This window comes from Epinephelus lanceolatus, chromosome 20, assembly GCF_041903045.1.
Source record: "Epinephelus lanceolatus isolate andai-2023 chromosome 20, ASM4190304v1, whole genome shotgun sequence".
NCBI classification, from domain to species: domain Eukaryota; kingdom Metazoa; phylum Chordata; class Actinopteri; order Perciformes; family Serranidae; genus Epinephelus; species Epinephelus lanceolatus.
The window spans coordinates 30,429,624-30,456,035 of NC_135753.1; the positions used below are offsets into that span (position 1 = coordinate 30,429,624).

General features: G+C 42.8%; 3 protein-coding genes across 3 annotated transcripts in view; 1 reads left to right on the plus strand and 2 right to left on the minus strand.

Moving 5' to 3' along the window:
* Positions 1–26,412, plus strand: part of LOC144458910 (leukocyte elastase inhibitor A-like) — a 256,223-nt gene that overhangs the window by 188,916 nt on the left and 40,895 nt on the right.
* Positions 5,634–15,883, minus strand: LOC144458906 (leukocyte elastase inhibitor-like). Its single transcript, XM_078162736.1, has 10 exons — positions 15,743–15,883; positions 15,200–15,387; positions 13,012–13,119; positions 12,032–12,172; positions 8,902–9,019; positions 8,270–8,412; positions 7,027–7,104; positions 6,683–6,772; positions 6,421–6,601; positions 5,634–6,192 (listed from the first exon to the last, which is right to left on the minus strand). Exons 1-10 carry the CDS (start codon positions 15,819–15,821, stop codon positions 5,972–5,974), a joined length of 1,347 nt encoding a protein of 448 aa, XP_078018862.1. The 5' UTR covers positions 15,822–15,883; the 3' UTR covers positions 5,634–5,971.
* LOC144458930 (leukocyte elastase inhibitor A-like) lies at positions 21,831–24,976 on the minus strand. The gene is made up of 5 exons (XM_078162777.1): positions 24,488–24,976; positions 23,294–23,371; positions 22,950–23,039; positions 22,688–22,868; positions 21,831–22,459 (listed from the first exon to the last, which is right to left on the minus strand). The coding sequence occupies exons 2-5, from the start codon at positions 23,348–23,350 to the stop codon at positions 22,239–22,241; spliced, it is 549 nt and encodes a 182-aa protein (XP_078018903.1). The 5' UTR covers positions 23,351–23,371; positions 24,488–24,976; the 3' UTR covers positions 21,831–22,238.

Here is a 26,412-nt window from a genome sequence, read left to right on the forward strand (position 1 = left end):
TAATTTTCCACTAGTGTTTTCTGAACCCATCCTCATGCTATTTTTAGAAATGATTCACAGTGAGTCCTAGGTACTTCTCCACCACAATGCTTAAGTGCTCAATAAGTGTGTGTGTGTGTCATAAGAATACATGAAATATTAAACCAGTGTGTAATTTGTCAGTTGCACAGATTATATTGCTTCAACACATATCTTTTAAAGGTCAGCTAAAAGGTACAGTATATGTCTTCAGTAAATCAGTACATTACACTACACACTCCAGCTTCCTCCAACAGTCCAAAGACATGCAGATTGGGGACTAGGTTAATTGATAACTCTAAATTGTCCGTAGGTGTGAATGTGAGTGTGAATGGTTGTTTGTCTCTATGTGTCAGCCCTGCGATAGTCTGGCGACCTGTCCAGGGTGTACCCTGCCTCTTGCCCGATGTCAGCTGGGATAGGCTCCAGCCCCCCCGCGACCCTCAAGAGGATGAAGCGGTTAGAAGATGAATGAACATACACACTGGTGTTAGAGATGACAGGAGGGCTCTGATCCAAATTTCCACTGGGAAAGCTCTTACCTACAGTACAGGCCAAAAGTTTGGACACACCTTCTCATTCAATGCGTTTTCTTTATTTTCACGACTATTTACATTGTAGATTCTCACTGAAGGCATCAAAACTATGAATGAACACATGTGGAGTTATGTACTTAACAAAAAAAGGTGAAATAACTGAAAACATGTTTTATATTCTGGTTTCTTCAAAATAGCCACCCTTTGCTCTGATTACTGCTTTGCACACTCTTGGCATTCTCTCGATGAGCTTCAAGAGGTAGTCACCTGAAATGGTTTCCACTTCACAGGTGTGCCTTATCAGGGTTAATTAGTGGAATTTCTTGCTTTATCAATGGGGTTGGGACCATCAGTTGTGTTGTGCTGAAGTCAGGTTAATACACAGCCGACAGCCCTATTGGACAACTGTTAAAATTCATATTATGGCAAGAACCAATCAGCTAACTAAAGAAAAACCAGTGGCCATCATTACTTTAAGAAATGAAGGTCAGTCAGTCCGGAAAATTGCAAAAACTTTAAATGTGTCCCCAAGTGGAGTCGCAAAAACCATCAAGCGCTACAACGAAACTGGCACACATGAGGACCAACCCAGGAAAGGAAGACCAAGAGTCACCTCTGCTACTGAGGATAAGTTCATCCGAGTCACCAGCCTCAGAAATCGCAAGTTAGCAGCAGCTCAGATCAGAGACCAGATGAATGCCACACAGAGTTCTAGCAGCAGACCCATCTCTAGAACAACTGTTAAGAGGAGACTGCGCCAATCAGGCCTTCATGGTCAAATAGCTGCTAGGAAACCACTGCTAAGGAGAGGCAACAAGCAGAAGAGATTTGTTTGGGCCAAGAAACACAAGGAATGGACATTAGACCAGTGGAAATCTGTGCTTTGGTCTGATGAGTCCAAATTTGAGATCTTTGGTTCCAACCGCCGTGTCTTTGTGAGATGCAGAAAAGGTGAACGGATGGATTCCACATGCCTGGTTCCCACTGTGAAGCATGGAGGAGGAGGTGTGATGGTGTGGGGGTGTTTTGCTGGTGACACTGTTGGGTATTTATTCAAAATTGAAGGCACACTGAACCAGCATGGCTACCACAGCATCCTGCAGCGACATGCCATCCCATCCAGTTTGCGTTTAGTTGGACGATCATTTATTTTTCAATAGGACAATGACCCCAAACACACCTCCAGGCTGTGTAAGGGCTATTTGACCAAGAAGGAGAGTGATGGAGTGCTGCGGCAGATGACCTGGCCTCCACAGTCACCGGACCTGAACCCAATCGAGATGGTTTGGGGTGAGCTGGACCGCAGAGTGAAGGCAAAGGGGCCAACAAGTGCTAAACACCTCTGGGAACTCCTTCAAGACTGTTGGAAAACCATTTCAGGTGACTACCTCTTGAAGCTCATGGAGAGAATGCCAAGAGTGTGCAAAACAGTAATCAGAGCAAAGGGTGGTTATTTTGAAGAAACTAGAATATAAAACATGTTTTCAGTTATTTCACCTTTTTTTGTTAAGTACATAACTCCACATGTGTTCATTCATAGTTTTGATGCCTTCAGTGAGAATCTACAATGTAAATAGTCATGAAAATAAAGAAAACGCATTGAATGAGAAGGTGTGTCCAAACTTTTGGCCTGTACTGTATATATATATATAGCAAGGGCCTTGCTTTAGAGAGGTCGCCATCTTGCGCCGCCATGTATGTAAGGCAGACCGAGTGGACAATCCAGCCAGCCAGAGAACGCGTTTCGCGTGTATAAATGAACCAACGAAGACAGCGGAAGGAAGGAAGAAGGAGGAGGAAACAGCAGAGAGTTTTAGTAGTTCGTCGATAGAGAGTAGTGAAAAGTTTTTTAGTCATAAAGTTTGCGAATGGACCACACTTACCACGCAACAGGAGAGAATGAAACCAAACCGTCATCTGCAAGGAAAAGAAGACGCAACTTCACTCCTTGTGATGCACTCTCTGCGGCGCTTTTCCTCCTGATGATATATCTCCCCAACGATGGTAGCAGTAGCACCGAATCCCATTCTGTGCATTCAGCCTCTCTTCTCTGCCCGCTCAGCATCAAACACATGGAGTTCCTCATCTGTATGCTCCGGCTCAAACAGGTATGGCTCTGGGTCTGTGTCCGCTACAAGAAACTCTTCAAAATCGCGTTCAAAGTCGTCCATTGCAGCTACTATAGTCCGGAGATATTGCTAGGCTAAATAAACAGCTGAGCTCTGTTTACAGGCTTCGCTGTCAGTCAGTGTGCGGGCTGGAGATTGGTGGAGCAGAGAGGGGAGGGGGTCCCGACTCGGAATGGTAAACAAGTATGTGTGTAAAGTTATGAAGTGTGTGTGTTGCGCTAGAAGAGTCAGAGTTTGGGACGGAGTCTTTTACCCCCTGGAGTGTTACCAGAGTTTCTGGAGTGCTCAAATAAACTGGCCTTTTTCCCGAATGCTCCTCTGGTCTCCTGCTCGTGAGTGATTCATTACAATATCGTAACATGGTTTAGATTTCTAAATAAATATTCACCTCATCGCTAGATACACCTACTCCTGAAAAACTCGTGCGCAAGGCTTTTTGTCCCTACGAGGCCACCCTCATTTACCCGACGGGAGGGGTGAGCGAGTGAGCCCTGCAATCTAGAATTTGACCACTGATGTCAGTGTTTTCAACCCATTTTACACACTGGCCCTTTAATAGTTTTTATATACTATTATGCTTGCCTTGAAGCTTGGTAGAGCTTATGGTTACACAAAGCGTTTAATTATCCGATGTAATACAAGCACATGTAAATACTGCCCTCCAGTGGCCATAATCCGCAACATCTGATGCTATTATTTTTATTTTGAAAATACTTACCGGAAGTGTCCCTATTTAACTTTAACTTCATTGACTTTAACAATGACGACACAAGCACAGAGGTGTAGTAACACAGTGTCACCACTAGAGGGCAGTATATAGATAGGATTCCATTGCTCTGCCAGATATCAGTTCAACAAGTGTAAAGATTAAAATCTATGGTAGAAAGAGACAAATTAGTGATTTTTAACAGCAAAATGAGAGTAAGAAAAAGTAACTGGCAACTAAGGCTACAACTATAGGACCTTACTTGGCATTGTAACATGCCAGAAGTGATGTTTTTATTGTTTATTATATTATACTTTAATATATTATCATTATATTTCCTCCAGACTCGACTACTGTAACGCACTTCTCAGCGGGATTCCCAGCAAGAGCATACAGAAATTACAACACATTCAAAACAGCGCCGCTAGAATCCTGCTGAGAGTACGTAAATATGAGCACATCACACCCATTCTTCACTCACTACACTGGCTACCCATCTCCGCTCGGATCGACTACAAAGTCTCCCTCCTCACATTCCAGTGCATCCATGGCAATGCCCCCCAGTACCTCAAAGAACTCCTCACCCCCCAGACCTCAGCACGCTCACTCCGCTCCACCAACAGCCACAGACTTCTCCCCCCAAGTGATATATCTCCCCAACGATGACAGCAGTAGCACCGAATCCCATTCTGTGCATTCAGCCTCTCTTCTCGCCCGCTCAGCATCAAACACATGGAGTTCCTCATCTGTATGCTCCGGCTCAAACAGGTATGGCTCTGGGTCTGTGTCCGCTACAAGAAACTCTTCAAAATCGCGTTCAAAGTCGTCCATTGCAGCTACTATAGTCCAGAGATATTGCTAGGCTAAATAAACAGCTGAGCTCTGTTTACCGGCTACGCTGTCAGTCAGTGTGCGGGCTGGAGAGTGGTGGAGCAGAGAGGGGAGGGGGGTCCCCACTCGGAATGGTAAACGAGTATGTGTGTAAAGTTACGAAGTGTGTGTGTTGCGCTAGAAGAGTCAGAGTTTGGGACGGAGTCTTTTACCCCCTGGAGTGTTACCGGAGTTTCTGGAGTGCTCAAATAAACCCCATGGTTTAAGGACTAAGAGCCGCACACTGGGAGATCGAGCCTTCTGCTCCTCTGCTCCTCGACTGTGGAACACCCTCCCAGAACACCTGAGGGTTCCACAGTCAATTGATTGTTTTAAAAAGGGCCTTAAAACGTACCTTTTTAAAAAATCTTTTAATCTGTCATTTTTGCTCGTGTTACTTTGATAACTGCTTTTAACTCTTGTTTTAACTTATTTTTTCTTTTCTTGCTGTTGTAGCACTTTGAGATTTTTCGTTAAATATAAAGTGCGTTACAAATAAAATTTATTATTATTATTATATTTAGATTTCATGCATGTTGTGCTTTTCATATTTTTTTGCAGTGGTTATCTTCTATTTAGTTGTTTTACATATTGTTTTAAATTATTTTACTCCAGTGTTCAGTTTTATTTGCATGCTTTTATTGTGAAATTGCATCTGCTACTTTTTAATGTGTTTTTACTCCAGGCCAGCAGAAGTGACCTGATTAGTGTAAATACCTGCATCTGTGAGCTTTTACCTTTTTGTATAAACCCTTTGTTTTAATCAGTGAAGCGCAAGGATGCAGGAGGAGCAGCAAATGGTGCGCTAGGGAGGAGAAGACAAAACAGCTGCTATACAGAGGTGCCAGGGAAGCCATGTTGGGAGAAGCAAAAGAACTGTGTAAAGCAGCGAGGCTAACAAGGGGGCAAGGAGGAGCCGCCAACCTGGGGCAGGACAGAGCGGTGCTCCAGCATCGTAAAATGACGTGAGCGTGAGTACCATAACTGCCCATTATTGAAAGTTCTGTGGAAAAGAAACAAAGTCGGCCCAGGCTTGTTGGATTTGTTATTACAGCTCATCTCTCTCTCTCTCTCTCTCTCTCCTGTTTTTTTTTTTGTTTTTTTGTTTTTTTTATGAGGGCCTCAGGGTATGGTGGCAGAGAGACAAGTTGGTGCGGTCCTGCCACAAGGACAGTGTTCCCCAGCACCGATGAATCTGCTCCCCCAAATTAAGACATTTGAAATTACATATCATTTTAGGCCATTTTAAAGGACTGTTTTAAACTTGCTCTTTTTAGGACATTTTAATTTCTTGTAAGTTTCAATTGTTTTTAGCCTGGGTTTTATTGTAATTTATCAGTACATTTTTGTACACATTGGTTATCCAGTTTGCTCTCCACTTGATCCAAAGAATCCTTTTTATTCAAAATACACTGATCCCTTCACCCCCCTTACAGATGCATATTGAGTACAAAGAGGCACAAAACAACCACAAAGAGATAAAAATGACTAAAGATGCACAGAGTGACCATAAAGGGAGAGAAAATAACCAAAAAGAGATGTAAAACATCTGCAAAGAGACACAAACAAATGCAAAATGACCAAAAAGAGACACAAAACAACCAAAAAGAGACAGAGTGACCAAAAAAATGTCTCTTTAAATGTGTCTCTTGATTTTATGAAGGAGGGATGGTTTGGTATGACATCCACGTCTGCAGCACACACAGCAGTGCTTACTCCGGAGAGCAGTATCGGCCAGCAAAGAGAATGCTGTTGGTCGGGTTATGTCGGATGAAGAAGAGGAAGGGGTGGTCTGCGACGAACATGGATGGAAGAGAGCGAGCTGTTATAATGGCACCAGAGCCAGCAGCAGCCTCAGTTCCCTCCTCATTGACATCCACGAAACTCTTGTGAACGACTTTTGACAGTACCAGGTTGTTGGCTGTGGAAAGGCCTGTTAGCAGAGCAGAGAGAGTCCATTGCTTTATCATGCACACTAAATGAGAGATGCAGGCTACCTTGTGTTTTGCATTACTGGCTCTTGTTTTTCGTTGTGCTTGTTTAATTTTCAAGTGCATTTAACAACATTTTTGTTTGGGTGTGGGTTTTCTATGATGTTTGGATTTCTTTTTTTGGTCACGTATGTTGTGCTCCTAAAATAGGAATGCAGTTTGTGTCTCACCCGAAAAGTCACTCTTTCTGACATCAAATGCGTCCACCATGCCCATGTTGACCAGGATATTTTTCATGTCGTAGGTCTCCTCCAGCTTGAATCGAGGTAGACCCACTTTAACATCAGTTTTACGCATCAGGTCTGAACGAGTCCACTCCACAAATTTCTCATAGGTCAGCTGCGCCTCCAGCTAGTGTGAATACAGTATAGATTATTAGTCTGTCTGTTTATAATGGTGCATTTGTTCACTGTATGTGCATATGTGTCCTACCTTCTCCAAGCCTGTTGTGTCGTCCTCTATGTCATTGGGCAGGAAGATGAGCATGCTGAGCTCTTCTCCTTTATAGTGCATCTCTAGGATCTGTCCAAACACATTGAGGTTTTCATTTCATTTTAAAATAATCTGATTTATTCATCCTGAGAAACACGTTGGTATTTGGAGAAAAAAAGCCCCCGTCTCTATTAGTTACGTATGGAAATTATGGTAAAAACCATAAGTCTGATGGTTTCAGTCATTATCAAAATGAAACCAACTGTTCTTTGTATCATGGTCAATCTGTCCACTGTATTTAATAGAATGGGCAAAACCATACTGATGTAAAACATGGACTTTACCTTGAAACTGGGATCAGGAACCACGATGAAAAGGAATTCACTTCTCTGGCTCATCATCTTCACCGGCTTAGTGTCACTCTAAAGACAGAGGCAAACAGAACAAGCATTCTTTTTTAAAGTGAGTTATCATCACATCATGCATCAAAATAATGATCTGTATATCATAGTTCTGACCTGAGTTTATGAGCATATCTCTGGTTTTCTATCACTAGACAGACTCAAAACATTTCATTTCTATAGTGAATGCCTGATGTCTTTGCATTTTTCAGTCTGGTAAAACTTTTCACAAGACATGCTAATACCATGTTTTCCATCAAAATCAGTGTTGTTGTTTTTAAATCCCAGAAAACCAGCTAAAAATAGGCAATAGACTATGTTATGTTTAGGAAAGAAACACGGTGAGGATGTGCGATGATTCAAACTTCATATAGTTACAAACCCCAGTCTTCTGGGCAAAGTTGTTTTATCTGACACATCCACCTCCCCAAACTGCCTCCCTCTTTATTCTTTGCTTCCTACAGCGGATTGGTCACATGATTGCAGCCTTCCCCAGCACGTGGGTTATACACAGATTACTGGATCATGATTACGAGGGATATGTGCGATATTCAGTGCATTCCTTTTCATAGGAAAATGTATGCATGGTGCTTGAGAACAGCCTGAGCTGATAAATACCCATCACTTCTGCGGAGTCATTTGTCGTGGGAGAGAAAGCCAATTGTAATCTTTCCCATTAAATACAAAAGCCAGATGTTAGTGGGTGTTAGTGGGTTTTGGAAAGGGGCTTAAGTCGTTTTCTCAGATGAAAACTCCCGAAATGCTCTGGCATCAAGAGTGTAATTGCAGCGGGGATGGGGTGTCATATCAACACAGCTCCAGGATGTAATTCAAGGATATCCCTGAAATTCTATGACCAACAAGAATGCTGGCATTGTTCCCAAACTATTTCTTATTTGGGGAAGAACTTGGATAAAATCTTTTCTAGTCTGCTGCAGTTTGCACACCAGTGGTTTCACTGAGCTACGGCAGATCAAACCACAAACTTTTTAAAACTTAAAGACAGATCACTTTCAAGCTTAAAAATCCCGTCCAGAAAAATAAACACAGCTTTGTAATGGTCTATGATTAGAGTGCCCTGCACATGCCAGCTACAGCATTACAGAGCTCAGGTTAACTGTGCGCAGAGTGCTGCTTTTGTTCCTCAGGTGTTTCTCCACCTTGAGCTGTTTTTGTGCAGGGTTACCTTGTTAATTCTAAACTGAGCATCAACAGTCTCATCCTTGTCGAACTTTTGGTTCCAGAAGCCTTTGAAGTAGATGGCATTGACCAGTACCAGCTTGGTCCTGTCGTCCAACACGCCCTCTACCAGCAAGTCCTTGATTTTACCTTGTGAAGAGTAATGAGCAAATCACTGAAGGTACTATGCAGGATTGTCAGTAATTTTTTATAAACATGCTAGGCAGCCAACCCTACCACCAACCACAGATTCACTTCTGTTTGGCCTTTCGCCTCGCTGTATTTGTGTTTTTTTTGGCACTGTGTCTCTTGGATGCCTGATGCTTATAGTGTCACCTGGTGGCTACCTTTTTATAAAGCCATGACCTCACCCAAACGCTGTGCAGCTACACACCCAAAAACATCCTGAACACAGAAAATAAAAAGGAAATACAGGCAGAGGGCAGAGAGGGATTATTTCATTGTGAGTCTATAAATTGATTTTTATGGAAAATCTTGCAAAGTACATCTTTAAGAAGGAGACACAGGCAGCTCTAGTAATGTTTTCATCCAAAGTTCGGTCAAATTTGAGGTGTAAAAGGCTTGGGTGGGGGCCAACAATTTCAGTCTATGTGATAAGTGTGTCAATATGAGATCTACCTTTTATCTGCTCCTCAACCCACTCATTGATGTGGACCCTGGCTGCCTCATACTCTTTTATAAAGTCCACAGGCTCCAGCTCGGCTTGGTAGTGTTTTTGGGTTTCTGCTAAGAACTCCTGGAATCATAAAAAGCACAGTGAAATACTCACATTAATCCATTAACAAACACGAGAGATGTCAAGAAATAGACGACTATTTTATTGGCATGAATTTCAGTTGAATGTTGACAGTTTTTAGTTCTTTGAACACAGGATGGATATGTTAATCCCAGAGAACAGGGCTGGTCAATCAATCATTAGTCGCATTCAGTTCCTTCAACTTTTGCATTTTAATTTTACGGTTTAATGGTTTCTGGTTGTTGAATGATCACATAATCATAGAGTTAGCTGGTTGAGCAACACAGGTGCCACTTTTTTACTGCAACTGTATGGCAGGAGTTTACACAAGTAAAAGGTATACTGTGCAAACTTTAAGGCTGAATTGAAACTCTAAAGTCTGAAAAATCCAACAGTTTCACCACCATAACCAGAAATGAAATCATATGAACAGTTTAAAAAAACTCAGTCAAGTAATATGTTATGTAGATACAGATGGTTTACCTAGCATTTATCAAATCTATACGCTTTATATTGTATACAAGTAAGTATCTCTCTTCTTATAGCCTACTTTGATGGTCAGCTGCCGAGCTGTTGGTAAGCGTCTGTTACCCGGGCAGTGGTAGATTTGGGCAGAGCCTGTCGCTGAATGAAGTCACTCTGACTTCAGCTCAGTGTGCAGGAAAAGAAATGAAGTGAGAAAAGTAAAAAGCTAAAGTCAACCAACATGCTCTATGAGGTACAATTATTTTTTTGCGCTATTGAACTCTTTGGCAGAAATGGTTTATAATTGTTTGTGTTAATGAGCCAACAGGCTAACTAGCCTCTCGAATCCGTCCTATCAGTTTTCCAGTCACCCTTTTTGTTATGACGAACAGACTATCACTGCCTGCTGCTATGGAGCGTTATTTCCTCTCACGCAGGCTCACAACGTTCGTGCTAGTTGGCCGCTGACTGTAGTCTTTGCAGTGTATTCAGTGAAACTCTGGCCGAGGCACAGGCAACATGATGCGACGCAACAGTCAGCCTTATTGCCACAAGATCTTTGATGTTGGTTTTGTACGTCAATTCAATTCAATGGAACTTTATTTATCCCAAAGGAAATTCTTGTGCCGGAAAATGCTTCAAATTATAGGAACACTAAGTACAATAACAACAATTTAACATTCACAACCTGTACCAACCAGAATAGCCAGTGGGTTCCTAGGGACAGGGTCACTTACTGGACCCAGTTTTAAAAACAATAGAGTATTAAATATCTGGCAAAATATTCAAATGTATATACAGTACAGGCCAAAAGTTTGGACACACCTTCTCATTCAATGCGTTTTCTTTATTTTCATGACTATTTACATTGTAGATTCTCACTGAAGGCATCAAAACTATGAATGAACACGTGGAGTTATGTACTTAACAAAAAAAGGTGAAATAACTGAAAACATGTTTTATATTCAAAATAGCCACCCTTTGCTCTGATTACTGCTTTGCACACTCTTGGCATTCTCTCGATGAGCTTCAAGAGGTAGTCACCTGAAATGGTTTTCCAACAGTCTTGAAGGAGTTCCCAGAGGTGTTTAGCACTTGTTGGCCCCTTTGCCTTCACTCTGTGGTCCAGCTCACCCCAAACCATCTCGATTGGGTTCAGGTCCGGTGACTGTGGAGGCCAGGTCATCTGCCGCAGCACTCCATCACTCTCCTTCTTGGTCAAATAGCCCTTACACAGCCTGGAGGTGTGTTTGGGGTCATTGTCCTGTTGAAAAATAAATGATCGTCCAACTAAACGCAAACCGGATGGGATGGCATGTCGCTGCAGGATGCTGTGGTAGCCATGCTGGTTCAGTGTGCCTTCAATTTTGAATAAATCCCCAACAGTGTCACCAGCAAAACACCCCCACACCATCACACCTCCTCCTCCATGCTTCACAGTGGGAACCAGGCATGTGGAATCCATCCGTTCACCTTTTCTGCGTCTCACAAAGACACGGCGGTTGGAACCAAAGATCTCAAATTTGGACTCATCAGACCAAAGCACAGATTTCCACTGGTCTAATGTCCATTCCTTGTGTTTCTTGGCCCAAATAAATCTCTTCTGCTTGTTGCCTCTCCTTAGCAGTGGTTTCCTAGCAGCTATTTGACCATGAAGACCTGATTCGCGCAGTCTCCTCTTAACAGTTGTTCTAGAGATGGGTCTGCTGCTAGAACTCTGTGTGGCATTCATCTGGTCTCTGATCTGAGCTGCTGTTAACTTGCGATTTCTGAGGCTGGTGACTCGGATGAACTTATCCTCAGAAGCAGAGGTGACTCTTGGTCTTCCTTTCCTGGGTCAGTCCTCATGTGTGCCAGTTTCGTTGTAGCGCTTGATGGTTTTTGCGACTCCACTTGGGGACACATTTAAAGTTTTTGCAATTTTCCAGACTGACTGACCTTCATTTCTTACAGTAATGATGGCCACTGGTTTTTCTTTAGTTAGCTGATTGGTTCTTGCCATAATATGAATTTTAACAGTTGTCCAATAGGGCTGTCGGCTGTGTATTAACCTGACTTCTGCACAACACAACTGATGGTCCCAACCCCATTGATAAAGCAAGAAATTCCACTAATTAACCCTGATAAGGCACACCTGTGAAGTGGAAACCATTTCAGGTGACTACCTCTTGAAGCTCATGGAGAGAATGCCAAGAGTGTGCAAAGCAGTAATCAGAGCAAAGGGTGGCTATTTTGAAGAAACTAGAATATAAAACACGTTTTCAGTTATTTCACCTTTTTTTGTTAAGTACATAACTCCACGTGTTCATTCATAGTTTTGATGCCTTCAGTGAGAATCTACAATGTAAATAGTCATGAAAATAAAGAAAACGCATTGAATGAGAAGGTGTGTCCAAACTTTTGGCCTGTACTGTATATATATATATATATATATATGTAAGAAGTGTTACTACAGTACTAAGATACTAGAAACTCTTGTCTGGGCCTTAAAACTAAAACAGCTTTGCTTCATCGGTGTCTGAGCACAACAGGCTCACATACACATACCTCTTTAAACTCATAGGTCTTCTCCCCATACAGCCTGTTAGCAGTGCTGAGAGCATAGGCGTCATCTGGCTTGTTGATGGCAGCCAGCAGCTTGGCAAACCTGCTGTGGACATTTTCTTCATCATCCTGGGGTTTCAGGTGCTGCAAACAGCCAGAGAAGAACTGAGTGTTACAAAGACACACTGAGCCAGAGAAAAGACAACATTAATATGGGTCATTGGGATTGTGTGACTGTTAAATGATGAGAATAGACACCATAATCATTGGTAATGCTGGTGCTCCGTGCTACAGCGTTGCATACACTGCACTCAGAGGCAACCATTATGGAGAGAGAAAATTAAACTTTTTGCACTTTTATTACATGGTCGGTCTTTTCTTTTTGAATAATGCTACCATAGTGGCCATTGTGTATGTTGTAAATGCTGCCCAGTGATAGTGACATAAAATGGATGATTTTGGAGACATTGTCCTCATCATTTACTGTAGATAGAATGACTTTCTGCAAAACCTCCCATGACTTTTAATTTTTCTTTATCAGACTTTCGGCACCTTTTGAAAAGAAAGTGGAAGAAGGCAAAACCAGACCAAACTTTAACAAGCTTTAACAGCTATAACATTCATATAAAATAACCTGTGGGGAGTTTTTTTTTAGAATTCACTCATTTACCCACCATTTTGTTGTTTTACTTTATCATGGACCAAAGAAAAGTTAGGGTGGAGTGCTTTTGTTACGGTGCCAAAACACTGAATTTCCCATCTGCTGCATAAATCTGATTGTTTTGTTGTTTTAAGCTTCACATTACACTTAATATTCCTAAATCAAAGCTGCAGCAAGGTATCAGAATTAGCAAGCAGTGGGCAGTGGAGCAGTGGGAAATGAAGTATAAAATACTCTGGAACCAAAATCTCAGACTTCCTCACCAGGTGACATCACCAAGTTTAATCATTAATCATTCCCTTTATTTTGGGTTTCCTATCACCTTGAGCAGATAGTCTGGCATCTGCGTCTGCGACTGCATCGCAGACTGCCCATCTGTTGGCTGTGCCTCCTCCGATGCCGGTTGCTGTTCCTCAGTGAAGCAGAGGACCTGGGGATGTAAATGATAGTTTCTCTTATTAAGATAACTTTGTGTGTGTGTGCGCGTGTGTGTGCAACTGCACTCTCTGGTGACTAACTTGTGTAATAAACCTCTCCACGCCCTCTTGTTGAATCGCAGACACACACACCAAGGCATACATGTGCAGACACGTTGTCTTCACCACAACTAACGCCTAACTCACTCACTCCCAGGGCTAATGCCCTCTTGTTAACTGTAAATGGTCAACCGTTAACATTTACCACAATGTATTACCACTATTAACAATAAACTGTGAGGCTGTCATTGGGTACAAAGCCAAAGAAGGCACAATTCATTCAAACCAGGCTATCTGGTTTAAAGTTTATCCGATAAAATCAAATAATTATGAAATAATGCAATGAACCCCCAGCTGCTCGGGTATCACTCCAAGGCAGCCCCCTCGCTCCAAAATCTTTCTATCTAATGCATGTATAGGTTCTGTTTGTGCATGTGTGTGTATTTAGGGTCTGTGTGAATAAGACAACAGAGTGAAAAGAAATGTAATATCCCCTCTGGAATTAATTAAGTATATCTTCATCTTCTTCTTCTCCTTAAAGCTACAACAAAATGCAGTGACAAGTATGATATTGGCCTCTCAAATGGAGTAGATGAAGTGGAATAAAGGTTTGAAGTCGGAGAAAATGGAAGTACTCATGTAAAGTACAAGCACCTTAAAATTTTACTTCAGTACAGTAAATGTGCTAAGTTACATTCCACCAACAAAATTCACTCAAGAAAGGATCATATCGCTCACATTTTGGCTTTCATGCTTTCTTTGCTGATCATTTTTGTGATCTACAAATCAGGAATTGAACCATTCCTCCTCCGATTTTCCGAAGCAGAATGGAATAGATCCCTGTCATTTCTGCTGACGCAGGAAGATAGAATGAGTAATCAAAGCATGTGCAGGCACTTTCACCTGCCACACCCAACCAACGCTGCCAGATAGTTACATGTAGGTAAGAGCTTTCCCAGTGGAAATTTGGATCAGAGCCCTCCTGTCATCTCTAACACCAGTGTGTATGTTCATTCATCTTCTAACCGCTTCATCCTCTTGAGGGTCGCGGGGGGGCTGGAGCCTATCCCAGCTGACATCGGGCAAGAGGCAGGGTACACCCTGGACAGGTCGCCAGACTATCGCAGGGCTGACACATAGAGACAAACAACCATTCACACTCACATTCACACCTACGGACAATTTAGAGTTATCAATTAACCTAGTCCCCAATCTGCATGTCTTTGGACTGTGGGAGGAAGCTGGAGTGCCCGGAGAGAACCCACGCTGACATGGGGAGAACATGCAAACTCCGTACAGAAGGGCTCCCACACCCGGGATTGAACCGGCAACCCTCTTGCTGTGAGGCGACAGTGCTAGCCGCCCAACACCAGTGTGTGTCAGTGCTTTTAAAATTACTTGGAAGATGCCTTTTCAGTCAACTGATCATCACCTGGTGGTGAGTTGGATCAGATAGTGGGGGAGGCTGACAGACCTGGTAAGCCCAAACATGAAATGAGGGTGAATTAGGAATGTCTGGCTGAGGACCCTGGCTGTGAGGTCTTCAACTCCTTCCTCTAGAGGCATTTTCTGTATTTTGGGGAGGCTATAGAGAAGGACTTTTGCTTGGCCTCATGAAAGTTCTGGGAAACCATTAGACACCTCAGGAGGGAAAGCAGGGTTGCTCTCAGGCTGTGTTCAGCAGGGGAGGACAACTGCTGACACGGACTGGGGTTATTATCAAATGGTAGAAAGAGCATGTAGAGGAACCTGAACCAGACCACCACATCTTCTGTGGAGGGGGCAGAGTCTGAAGACTCGGGGGAATATCCCTGGCAGGGCACCAGATGTGGGTGAGCTTCTGGACATTGTGAGGCTGTTTTGGCTGACACGCCTCCAACACCTTGATGAACCAGATCAACTATCTTTCAAAGACATTTGATGTCATGCTTGTATAAACACACCCAAATGGGTCTGATACCATGAGAACTGTAACTCTGTTCACTTCCACAGTGTGTGTGTGTGTGTGTGTGTGTGTGTGTGTGTGTACTGTACCTTGGATATCTGTGTGGCCGTGTTGCCCCCGGCCCCCATCATCACCATAGCCAGGGCTGAAGAGATGCTGAACGGGGAGAAGAAGATATTCCCGGTCTTGTCTTCATTGCTCAGCTTTTTGAATAAAGCCAGAAGGAAGGTGGTGTTGGCCTTGGTTATCTTGGATGGGGCTCTTGTCTCCATTTTGTCTGAAACAGAGCAAAGCATTATTCATCACACTATAAACTGTTGCATATATTTTACCTGAAAAGTTAAATAAGACAAGATATGTTTCTCTGACTGAGTGAAACACAATTAGCTTTTAAAAAGTTTAAATAGGTAGGCATCAATCTCTTAATAACATATAATATGAATTTAAGCAGCTTTTGCAAACCTTTAACTGTTTCGTACTTATGTTTTATACAACTTGGGAGTGTCCCTTCCAACAATGCTATCACCTCCCAGACATGTCAAGACAAATCCCCTTACCTTCTTTTCCCTTAACTTTTTACTCACTGATAAATCTGAATCGATTTAGATTGTTAAACAAATGTGAAATCTCACCAAACTCAGTAAAATCACACAGATGTTGCTCATCAGTACTCCACCACTGTTGTCTTTGGAAACCACATGAAAAAGACATTAATCAGAAGGACACTGGCTGCATAAAGCCTGGTTCACCCCTGTTTTATTTTGCCATCACTCCTATCATTAAAATCAAATGACAAGAAGGCACATTCTGTACTTACTGACAGTGACTCTTCTTCGAGGGAACAGGTGATCTGGAATGATTCAGTTACAGGAGGATATGTTCTGTTTGAGACATCTCTGTTATTTTATATTGACACTATTGACACACCCAAGTGCAAGTCAGGCTGCAGCTTGAGACAGCGTCTGGAAATCACACCCATCAGTGAAAGTCACACCCACCCATATTTTGCTTTGTCTTGTGCAATGGGTGTGCTTTGCAAGAGTCTGCAAACACAAACACCCAACATAATGAATGGATTTATGTATGTATGGATGGATGGATTCATGGATGCTGAGGTGAAGACAAGGTGTAGTCTACAGTTGGTTAGTTGATAGATTGCAATAGTTTATATAATAATAATAATAATAATAATGCATTTTATTTCTAGGTGTCTTTCAAAAGCACTCAAGGACACCTTACAAGACAGTTACAAAAAACAAGCAGCAATGTATCCATTGATCATAAAGTCAAACTAATCAGTAATATACAATAAACTAACCCTAACTGTATACAAGTTACCCAAATGCCTGTCTAAACAGGTGTGTCTTTAGTTGGCTTTTAAAAGAAACCACAGACCCAGCAGGCCGTGTGGGAACAGGCAGAGCATTCCAACATTTAGGTGCTACGGCTGCAAAAGCTCCATCACTATGGATCTTGAAGCAATTGTGAGGGACAGATACAAATTTTTGCATAATTGAACGAAGACAGGGCAGCACGGTGGTGTGGTGGTTAGCACTCTCGCCTCACAGCAAGAGGGTTGCCGGTTTGATCCCGGGCGTGGGAACCCTTCTGTGCGGAGTTTGCATGTTCTCCCCGTGTCAGCGTGGGTTCTCTCCGGGCACTCCGGCTTCCTCCCACAGTCCAAAGACATGCAGATTGGGGACTAGGTTAATTGGTAACTCTAAATTGTCCGTAGGTGTGAATGTGAGCGTGAATGGTTGTTTGCCTCTATGTGTCAGCCCTGCGATAGTCTGGCGACCTGTCCAGGGTGTACCGGGGGGGCCGGGGGCAACACGGCCACACAGATGTCCAAGGTACAGTACACACACACACACACACACACACACACACACTGTGGAAGTGAACAGAGTTACAGTTCTCATGGTATCACACCCATTTGGGTGTGTTTATACAAGCATGACATCAAATGTCTTTGAAAGATGGTTGATCTGGTTCATCAAGGTGTTGGAGGCGTGTCAGCCAAAACAGCCTCACAATGTCCAGAGGCTTTAGCGTCTCAGGGAGAAGCTCACCCACATCTGGCGCCCTGCCAGATATTCCCATGAGTCTTCAGACTCTGCCCCCTCCACAGAAAATGTGGTGGTCTGGTTCAGGTTCCTCTACATGCTCTTTCTACCATTTGATAATAACCCCAGTCCGTGTCAGCAGTTGTCCTCCCCTGCTGAACACAGCCTGAGAGCAGCCCTGCTTTCCCTCCTGAGGTGTCTAATGGTTTCCCAGAACTTTCATGAGGCCAAGCAAAAGTCCTTCTCTATAGCCTCCCCAAATTCCTCCTAAATCTGGGTTTTTCCTTTGGCAACCACCTCAGCTGCAGCCCTTGTGCTTGGCCTTATGGGCAAACAATACCCGTCTGCTGTTTCAGGCGATCCCTGGGTCAACCAGACCTAAAAGGCTTCCTTCACTGCCAGTGTCTACCAGCAGGTTCTTAGGTTGCCGCCACAAGAAGCACTGATAGTCTTCCAACCACAACTTTTGGCAGCAGCCTCCACAGTGGAGGCTTTAAACATGGCCCACTTGGACTCCATGTCCCCCAGCATCCCCTGTGATGTAAAGAAAATGCCTCTAGAGGAAGGAGTTGAAGACCTCACAGCCAGGGTCCTCAGCCAGACATTCCTAATTCACCCTCATTTCATGTTTGGGCTTACCAGGTCTGTCAGCCTCCCCCACTATCTGATCCAACTCACCACCAGGTGATGATCAGTTGACTGAAAAGGCATCTTCCAAGTAATTTTAAAAGCACTGACATACACTGGTGTTGGGCGGCTAGCACTGTCGCCTCACAGCAAGAGGGTTGCCGGTTCAATCCCGGGTGTGGGAGCCCTTCTGTACGGAGTTTGCATGTTCTCCCCATGTCAGCGTGGGTTCTCTCCGGGCACTCCAGCTTCCTCCCACAGTCCAAAGACATGCAGATTGGGGACTAGGTTAATTGATAACTCTAAATTGTCCGTAGGTGTGAATGTGAGTGTGAATGGTTGTTTGTCTCTATGTGTCAGCCCTGCGATAGTCTGGCGACCTGTCCAGGGTGTACCCTGCCTCTTGCCCGATGTCAGCTGGGATAGGCTCCAGCCCCCCCGCGACCCTCAAGAGGATGAAGCGGTTAGAAGATGAATGAACATACACACTGGTGTTAGAGATGACAGGAGGGCTCTGATCCAAATTTCCACTGGGAAAGCTCTTACCTACAGTACAGGCCAAAAGTTTGGACACACCTTCTCATTCAATGCGTTTTCTTTATTTTCATGACTATTTACATTGTAGATTCTCACTGAAGGCATCAAAACTATGAATGAACACATGTGGAGTTATGTACTTAACAAAAAAAGGTGAAATAACTGAAAACATGTTTTATATTCTGGTTTCTTCAAAATAGCCACCCTTTGCTCTGATTACTGCTTTGCACACTCTTGGCATTCTCTCGATGAGCTTCAAGAGGTAGTCACCTGAAATGGTTTCCACTTCACAGGTGTGCCTTATCAGGGTTAATTAGTGGAATTTCTTGCTTTATCAATGGGGTTGGGACCATCAGTTGTGTTGTGCAGAAGTCAGGTTAATACACAGCCGACAGCCCTATTGGACAACTGTTAAAATTCATATTATGGCAAGAACCAATCAGCTAACTAAAGAAAAACCAGTGGCCATCATTACTTTAAGAAATGAAGGTCAGTCAGTCCGGAAAATTGCAAAAACTTTAAATGTGTCCCCAAGTGGAGTCGCAAAAACCATCAAGTGCTACAACGAAACTGGCACACATGAGGACCAACCCAGGAAAGGAAGACCAAGAGTCACCTCTGCTTCTGAGGATAAGTTCATCCGAGTCACCAGCCTCAGAAATCGCAAGTTAGCAGCAGCTCAGATCAGAGACCAGATGAATGCCACACAGAGTTCTAGCAGCAGACCCATCTCTAGAACAACTGTTAAGAGGAGACTGCGCCAATCAGACCTTCATGGTCAAATAGCTGCTAGGAAACCACTGCTAAGGAGAGGCAACAAGCAGAAGAGATTTGTTTGGGCCAAGAAACACAAGGAATGGACATTAGACCAGTGGAAATCTGTGCTTTGGTCTGATGAGTCCAAATTTGAGATCTTTGGTTCCAACCGCCGTGTCTTTGTGAGACGCAGAAAAGGTGAACGGATGGATTCCACATGCCTGGTTCCCACTGTGAAGCATGGAGGAGGAGGTGTGATGGTGTGGGGGTGTTTTGCTGGTGACACTGTTGGGGATTTATTCAAAATTGAAGGCACACTGAACCAGCATGGCTACCACAGCATCCTGCAGCGACATGCCATCCCATCCGGTTTGCGTTTAGTTGGACGATCATTTATTTTTCAACAGGACAATGACCCCAAACACACCTCCAGGCTGTGTAAGGGCTATTTGACCAAGAAGGAGAGTGATGGAGTGCTGCGGCAGATGACCTGGCCTCCACAGTCACCGGACCTGAACCCAATCGAGATGGTTTGGGGTGAGCTGGACCGCAGAGTGAAGGCAAAGGGGCCAACAAGTGCTAAACACCTCTGGGAACTCCTTCAAGACTGTTGGAAAACCATTTCAGGTGACTACCTCTTGAAGCTCATCGAGAGAATGCCAAGAGTGTGCAAAACAGTAATCAGAGCAAAGGGTGGTTATTTTGAAGAAACTAGAATATAAAACATGTTTTCAGTTATTTCACCTTTTTTTGTTAAGTACATAACTCCACATGTGTTCATTCATAGTTTTGATGCCTTCAGTGAGAATCTACAATGTAAATAGTCATGAAAATAAAGAAAACGCATTGAATGAGAAGGTGTGTCCAAACTTTTGGCCTGTACTGTATATATATAGCAAGGGCCTTGCTTTAGAGAGGTCGCCATCTTGCGCCGCCATGTATGTAAGGCAGACCGAGTGGACAATCCAGCCAGCCAGAGAACGCGTTTCACGTGTATAAATGAACCAACGAAGACAGCGGAAGGAAGGAAGAAGGAGGAGGAAACAGCAGAGAGTTTTAGTAGTTCGTCGATAGAGAGTAGTGAAAAGTTTTTTAGTCATAAAGTTTGCGAATGGACCACACTTACCACGCAACAGGAGAGAATGAAACCAAACCGTCATCTGCAAGGAAAAGAAGACGCAACTTCACTCCTTGTGATGCACTCTCTGCGGCGCTTTTCCTCCTGATGATATATCTCCCCAGCGATGGTAGCAGTAGCACCGAATCCCATTCTGTGCATTCAGCCTCTCTTCTCGCCCGCTCAGCATCAAACACATGGAGTTCCTCATCTGTATGCTCCGGCTCAAACAGGTATGGCTCTGGGTCTGTGTCCACTACAAGAAACTCTTCAAAATCGCGTTCAAAGTCGTCCATTGCAGCTACTATAGTCCGGAGATATTGCTAGGCTAAATAAACAGCTGAGCTCTGTTTACAGGCTTCGCTGTCAGTCAGTGTGCGGGCTGGAGATTGGTGGAGCAGAGAGGGGAGGGGGTCCCGACTCGGAATGGTAAACAAGTATGTGTGTAAAGTTATGAAGTGTGTGTGTTGCGCTAGAAGAGTCAGAGTTTGGGACGGAGTCTTTTACCCCCTGGAGTGTTACCGGAGTTTCTGGAGTGCTCAAATAAACCCCATGGTTTAAGGACTAAGAGCCGCACACTGGGAGATTGAGCCTTCTGCTCCTCTGCTCCTTGACTGTGGAACACCCTCCCAGAACACCTGAGGGTTCCACAGTCAATTGATTGTTTTAAAAAGGGCCTTAAAACGTACCTTTTTAAAAAATCTTTTAATCTGTCATTTTTGCTCGTGTTACTTTGATAACTGCTTTTAACTCTTGTTTTAACTTATTTTTTCTTTTCTTGCTGTTGTAGCACTTTGAGATTTTTCGTTAAATATAAAGTGCGTTACAAATAAAATTTATTATTATTATTATATTTAGATTTCATGCATGTTGTGCTTTTCATATTTTTTTGCAGTGGTTATCTTCTATTTAGTTGTTTTACATATTGTTTTAAATTATTTTACTCCAGTGTTCAGTTTTATTTGCATGCTTTTATTGTGAAATTGCATCTGCTACTTTTTAATGTGTTTTTACTCCAGGCCAGCAGAAGTGACCTGATTAGTGTAAATACCTGCATCTGTGAGCTTTTACCTTTTTGTATAAACCCTTTGTTTTAATCAGTGAGGCGCAAGGATGCAGGAGGAGCGGCAAATGGTGCGCTAGGGAGGAGAAGACAAAACAGCTGCTATACAGAGGTGCCAGGGAAGCCATGTTGGGAGAAGCAAAAGAACTGTGTAAAGCAGTGAGGCTAACAAGGGGGCAAGGAGGAGCCGCCAGCCTGGGGCAGGACAGAGCGGTGCTCCAGCATCGTAAAATGACGTGAGCGTGAGTACCATAACTGCCCATTATTGAAAGTTCTGTGGAAGAGAAACAAAGTCGGCCCAGGCTTGTTGGATTTGTTATTACAGCTCATCTCTCTCTCTCTCTCCTGTTTTTTTTTTTTTTTATGAGGGCCTCAGGGTATGGTGGCAGAGAGACAAGTTGGTGCGGTCCTGCCACAAGGACAGTGTTCCCCAGCACCGATGAATCTGCTCCCCCAAATAAAGACATTTGAAATTACATATCATTTTAGGCCATTTTAAAGGACTGTTTTAAACTTGCTCTTTTTAGGACATTTTAATTTCTTGTAAGTTTCAATTGTTTTTAGCCTGGGTTTTATTGTAATTTATCAGTACATTTTTGTACACATTGGTTATCCAGTTTGCTCTCCACTTGATCCAAAGAATCTTTTTTATTCAAAATACACTGATCCCTTCACCCCCCTTACAGATGCATATTGAGTACAAAGAGGCACAAAACAACCACAAAGAGATAAAAATGACTAAAGATGCACAGAGTGACCATAAAGGGAGAGAAAATAACCAAAAAGAGATGTAAAACATCTGCAAAGAGACACAAACAAATGCAAAATGACCAAAAAGAGACACAAAACAACCAAAAAGAGACAGAGTGACCAAAAAAATGTCTCTTTAAATGTGTCTCTTGATTTTATGAAGGAGGGATGGTTTGGTTTGACATCCACGTCTGCAGCACACACAGCAGTGCTTACTCCGGAGAGCAGTATCGGCCAGCAAAGAGAATGCTGTTGGTCGGGTTATGTCGGATGAAGAAGAGGAAGGGGTGGTCTGCGACGAACATGGATGGAAGAGAGCGAGCTGTTATAATGGCACCAGTGGAAGCAGCAGCCTCAGTTCCCTCCTCATTGACATCCACGAAACTCTTGTGAACGACTTTTGACAGTACCAGGTTGTTGGCTGTGGAAAGGCCTGTTAGCAGAGCAGAGAGAGTCCATTGCTTTATCATGCACACTAAATGAGAGATGCAGGCTACCTTGTGTTTTGCATTACTGGCTCTTGTTTTTCGTTGTGCTTGTTTAATTTTCAAGTGCATTTAACAACATTTTTGTTTGGGTGTGGGTTTTCTATGATGTTTGGATTTCTTTTTTTGGTCACGTATGTTGTGCTCCTAAAATAGGAATGCAGTTTGTGTCTCACCCGAAAAGTCACTCTTTCTGACATCAAATGCGTCCACCATGCCCATGTTGACCAGGATATTTTTCATGTCGTAGGTCTCCTCCAGCTTGAATCGAGGTAGACCCACTTTAACATCAGTTTTACGCATCAGGTCTGAACGAGTCCACTCCACAAATTTCTCATAGGTCAGCTGCGCCTCCAGCTAGTGTGAATACAGTATAGATTATTAGTCTGTCTGTTTATAATGGTGCATTTGTTCACTGTATGTGCATATGTGTCCTACCTTCTCCAAGCCTGTTGTGTCGTCCTCTATGTCATTGGGCAGGAAGATGAGCATGCTGAGCTCTTCTCCTTTATAGTGCATCTCTAGGATCTGTCCAAACACATTGAGGTTTTCATTTCATTTTAAAATAATCTGATTTATTCATCCTGAGAAACACGTTGGTATTTGGAGAAAAAAAGCTCCCGTCTCTATTAGTTACGTATGGAAATTATGGTAAAAACCATAAGTCTGATGGTTTCAGTCATTATCAAAATGAAACCAACTGTTCTTTGTATCATGGTCAATCTGTCCACTGTATTTAATAGAATGGGCAAAACCATACTGATGTAAAACATGGACTTTACCTTGAAACTGGGATCAGGAACCACGATGAAAAGGAATTCACTTCTCTGGCTCATCATCTTCACCGGCTTAGTGTCACTCTAAAGACAGAGGCAAACAGAACAAGCATTCTTTTTTAAAGTGAGTTATCATCACATCATGCATCAAAATAATGATCTGTATATCATAGTTCTGACCTGAGTTTATGAGCATATCTCTGGTTTTCTATCACTAGACAGACTCAAAACATTTCATTTCTATAGTGAATGCCTGATGTCTTTGCATTTTTCAGTCTGGTAAAACTTTTCACAAGACATGCTAATACCATGTTTTCCATCAAAATCAGTGTTGTTGTTTTTAAATCCCAGAAAACCAGCTAAAAATAGGCAATAGACTATGTTATGTTTAGGAAAGAAACACGGTGAGGATGTGCGTTAAGATGATTCAAACTTCATATAGTTACAAACCCCAGTCTTCCGGGCAAAGTTGTTTTATCTGACACATCCACCTCCCCAAACTGCCTCCCTCTTTATTCTTTGCTTCCTACAGCGGATTGGTCACATGATTGCAGCCTTCCCCAGCACGTGGGTTATACACAGATTACTGGATCATGATTACGAGGGATATGTGCGATATTCAGTGCATTCCTTTTCATAGGAAAATGTATGCATGGTGCTTGAGAACAGCCTGAGCTGATAAATACCCATCACTTCTGCGGAGTCATTTGTCGTGGGAGAGAAAGCCGATTGTAATCTTTCCCATTAAATACAAAAGCCAGATGTTAGTGGGTGTTAGTGGGTTTTGGAAAGGGTAATTGCAGCGGGGATGGGGTGTCATATCAACACAGCTCCAGGATGTAATTCAAGGATATCCCTGAAATTCTATGACCAACAAGAATGCTGGCATTGTTCCCAAACTATTTCTTATTTGGGGAAGAACTTGGATAAAATCTTTTCTAGTCTGCTGCAGTTTGCACACCAGTGGTTTCACTGAGCTACGGCAGATCAAACCACAAACTTTTTAAAACTTAAAGACAGATCACTTTCAAGCTTAAAAATCCCGTCCAGAAAAATAAACACAGCTTTGTAATGGTCTATGATTAGAGTGCCCTGCACATGCCAGCTACAGCATTACAGAGCTCAGGTTAACTGTGCGCAGAGTGCTGCTTTTGTTCCTCAGGTGTTTCTCCACCTTAAGCTGTTTTTGTGCAGGGTTACCTTGTTAATTCTAAACTGAGCATCAACAGTCTCATCCTTGTCGAACTTTTGGTTCCAGAAGCCTTTGAAGTAGATGGCATTGACCAGTACCAGCTTGGTCCTGTCGTCCAACACGCCCTCTACCAGCAAGTCCTTGATTTTACCTTGTGAAGAGTAATGAGCAAATCACTGAAGGTACTATGCAGGATTGTCAGTAATTTTTTATAAACATGCTAGGCAGCCAACCCTACCACCAACCACAGATTCACTTCTGTTTGGCCTTTCGCCTCGCTATATTTGTGTTTTTTTTGGCACTGTGTCTCTTGGATGCCTGCTGCTTATAGTGTCACCTGGTGGCTACCTTTTTATAAAGCCATGACCTCACCCAAACGCTGTGCAGCTACACACCCAAAAACATCCTGAACACAGAAAATAAAAAGGAAATACAGGCAGAGGGCAGAGAGGGATTATTTCATTGTGAGTCTATAAATTGATTTTTATGGAAAATCTTGCAAAGTACATCTTTAAGAAGGAGACACAGGCAGCTCTAGTAATGTTTTCATCCAAAGTTCGGTCAAATTTGAGGTGTAAAAGGCTTGGGTGGGGGCCAACAATTTCAGTCTATGTGATAAGTGTGTCAATATGAGATCTACCTTTTATCTGCTCCTCAACCCACTCATTGATGTGGACCCTGGCTGCCTCATACTCTTTTATAAAGTCCACAGGCTCCAGCTCGGCTTGGTAGTGTTTTTGGGTTTCTGCTAAGAACTCCTGGAATCATAAAAAGCACAGTGAAATACTCACATTAATCCATTAACAAACACGAGAGATGTCAAGAAATAGACGACTATTTTATTGGCATGAATTTCAGTTGAATGTTGACAGTTTTTAGTTCTTTGAACACAGGATGGATATGTTAATCCCAGAGAACAGGGCTGGTCAATCAATCATTAGTCGCATTCAGTTCCTTCAACTTTTGCATTTTAATTTTACGGTTTAATGGTTTCTGGTTGTTGAATGATCACATAATCATAGAGTTAGCTGGTTGAGCAACACAGGTGCCACTTTTTTACTGCAACTGTATGGCAGGAGTTTACACAAGTAAAAGGTATACTGTGCAAACTTTAAGGCTGAATTGAAACTCTAAAGTCTGAAAAATCCAACAGTTTCACCACCATAACCAGAAATGAAATCATATGAACAGTTTAAAAAAACTCAGTCAAGTAATATGTTATGTAGATACAGATGGTTTACCTAGCATTTATCAAATCTATACGCTTTATATTGTATACAAGTAAGTATCTCTCTTCTTATAGCCTACTTTGATGGTCAGCTGCCGAGCTGTTGGTAAGCGTCTGTTACCCGGGCAGTGGTAGATTTGGGCAGAGCCTGTCGCTGAATGAAGTCACTCTGACTTCAGCTCAGTGTGCAGGAAAAGAAATGAAGTGAGAAAAGTAAAAAGCTAAAGTCAACCAACATGCTCTATGAGGTACAATTATTTTTTTGCGCTATTGAACTCTTTGGCAGAAATGGTTTATAATTGTTTGTGTTAATGAGCCAACAGGCTAACTAGCCTCTCGAATCCGTCCTATCAGTTTTCCAGTCACCCTTTTTGTTATGACGAACAGACTATCACTGCCTGCTGCTATGGAGCGTTATTTCCTCTCACGCAGGCTCACAACGTTCGTGCTAGTTGGCCGCTGACTGTAGTCTTTGCAGTGTATTCAGTGAAACTCTGGCCGAGGCACAGGCAACATGATGCGACGCAACAGTCAGCCTTATTGCCACAAGATCTTTGATGTTGGTTTTGTACGTCAATTCAATTCAATGGAACTTTATTTATCCCAAAGGAAATTCTTGTGCCGGAAAATGCTTCAAATTATAGGAACACTAAGTACAATAACAACAATTTAACATTCACAACCTGTACCAACCAGAATAGCCAG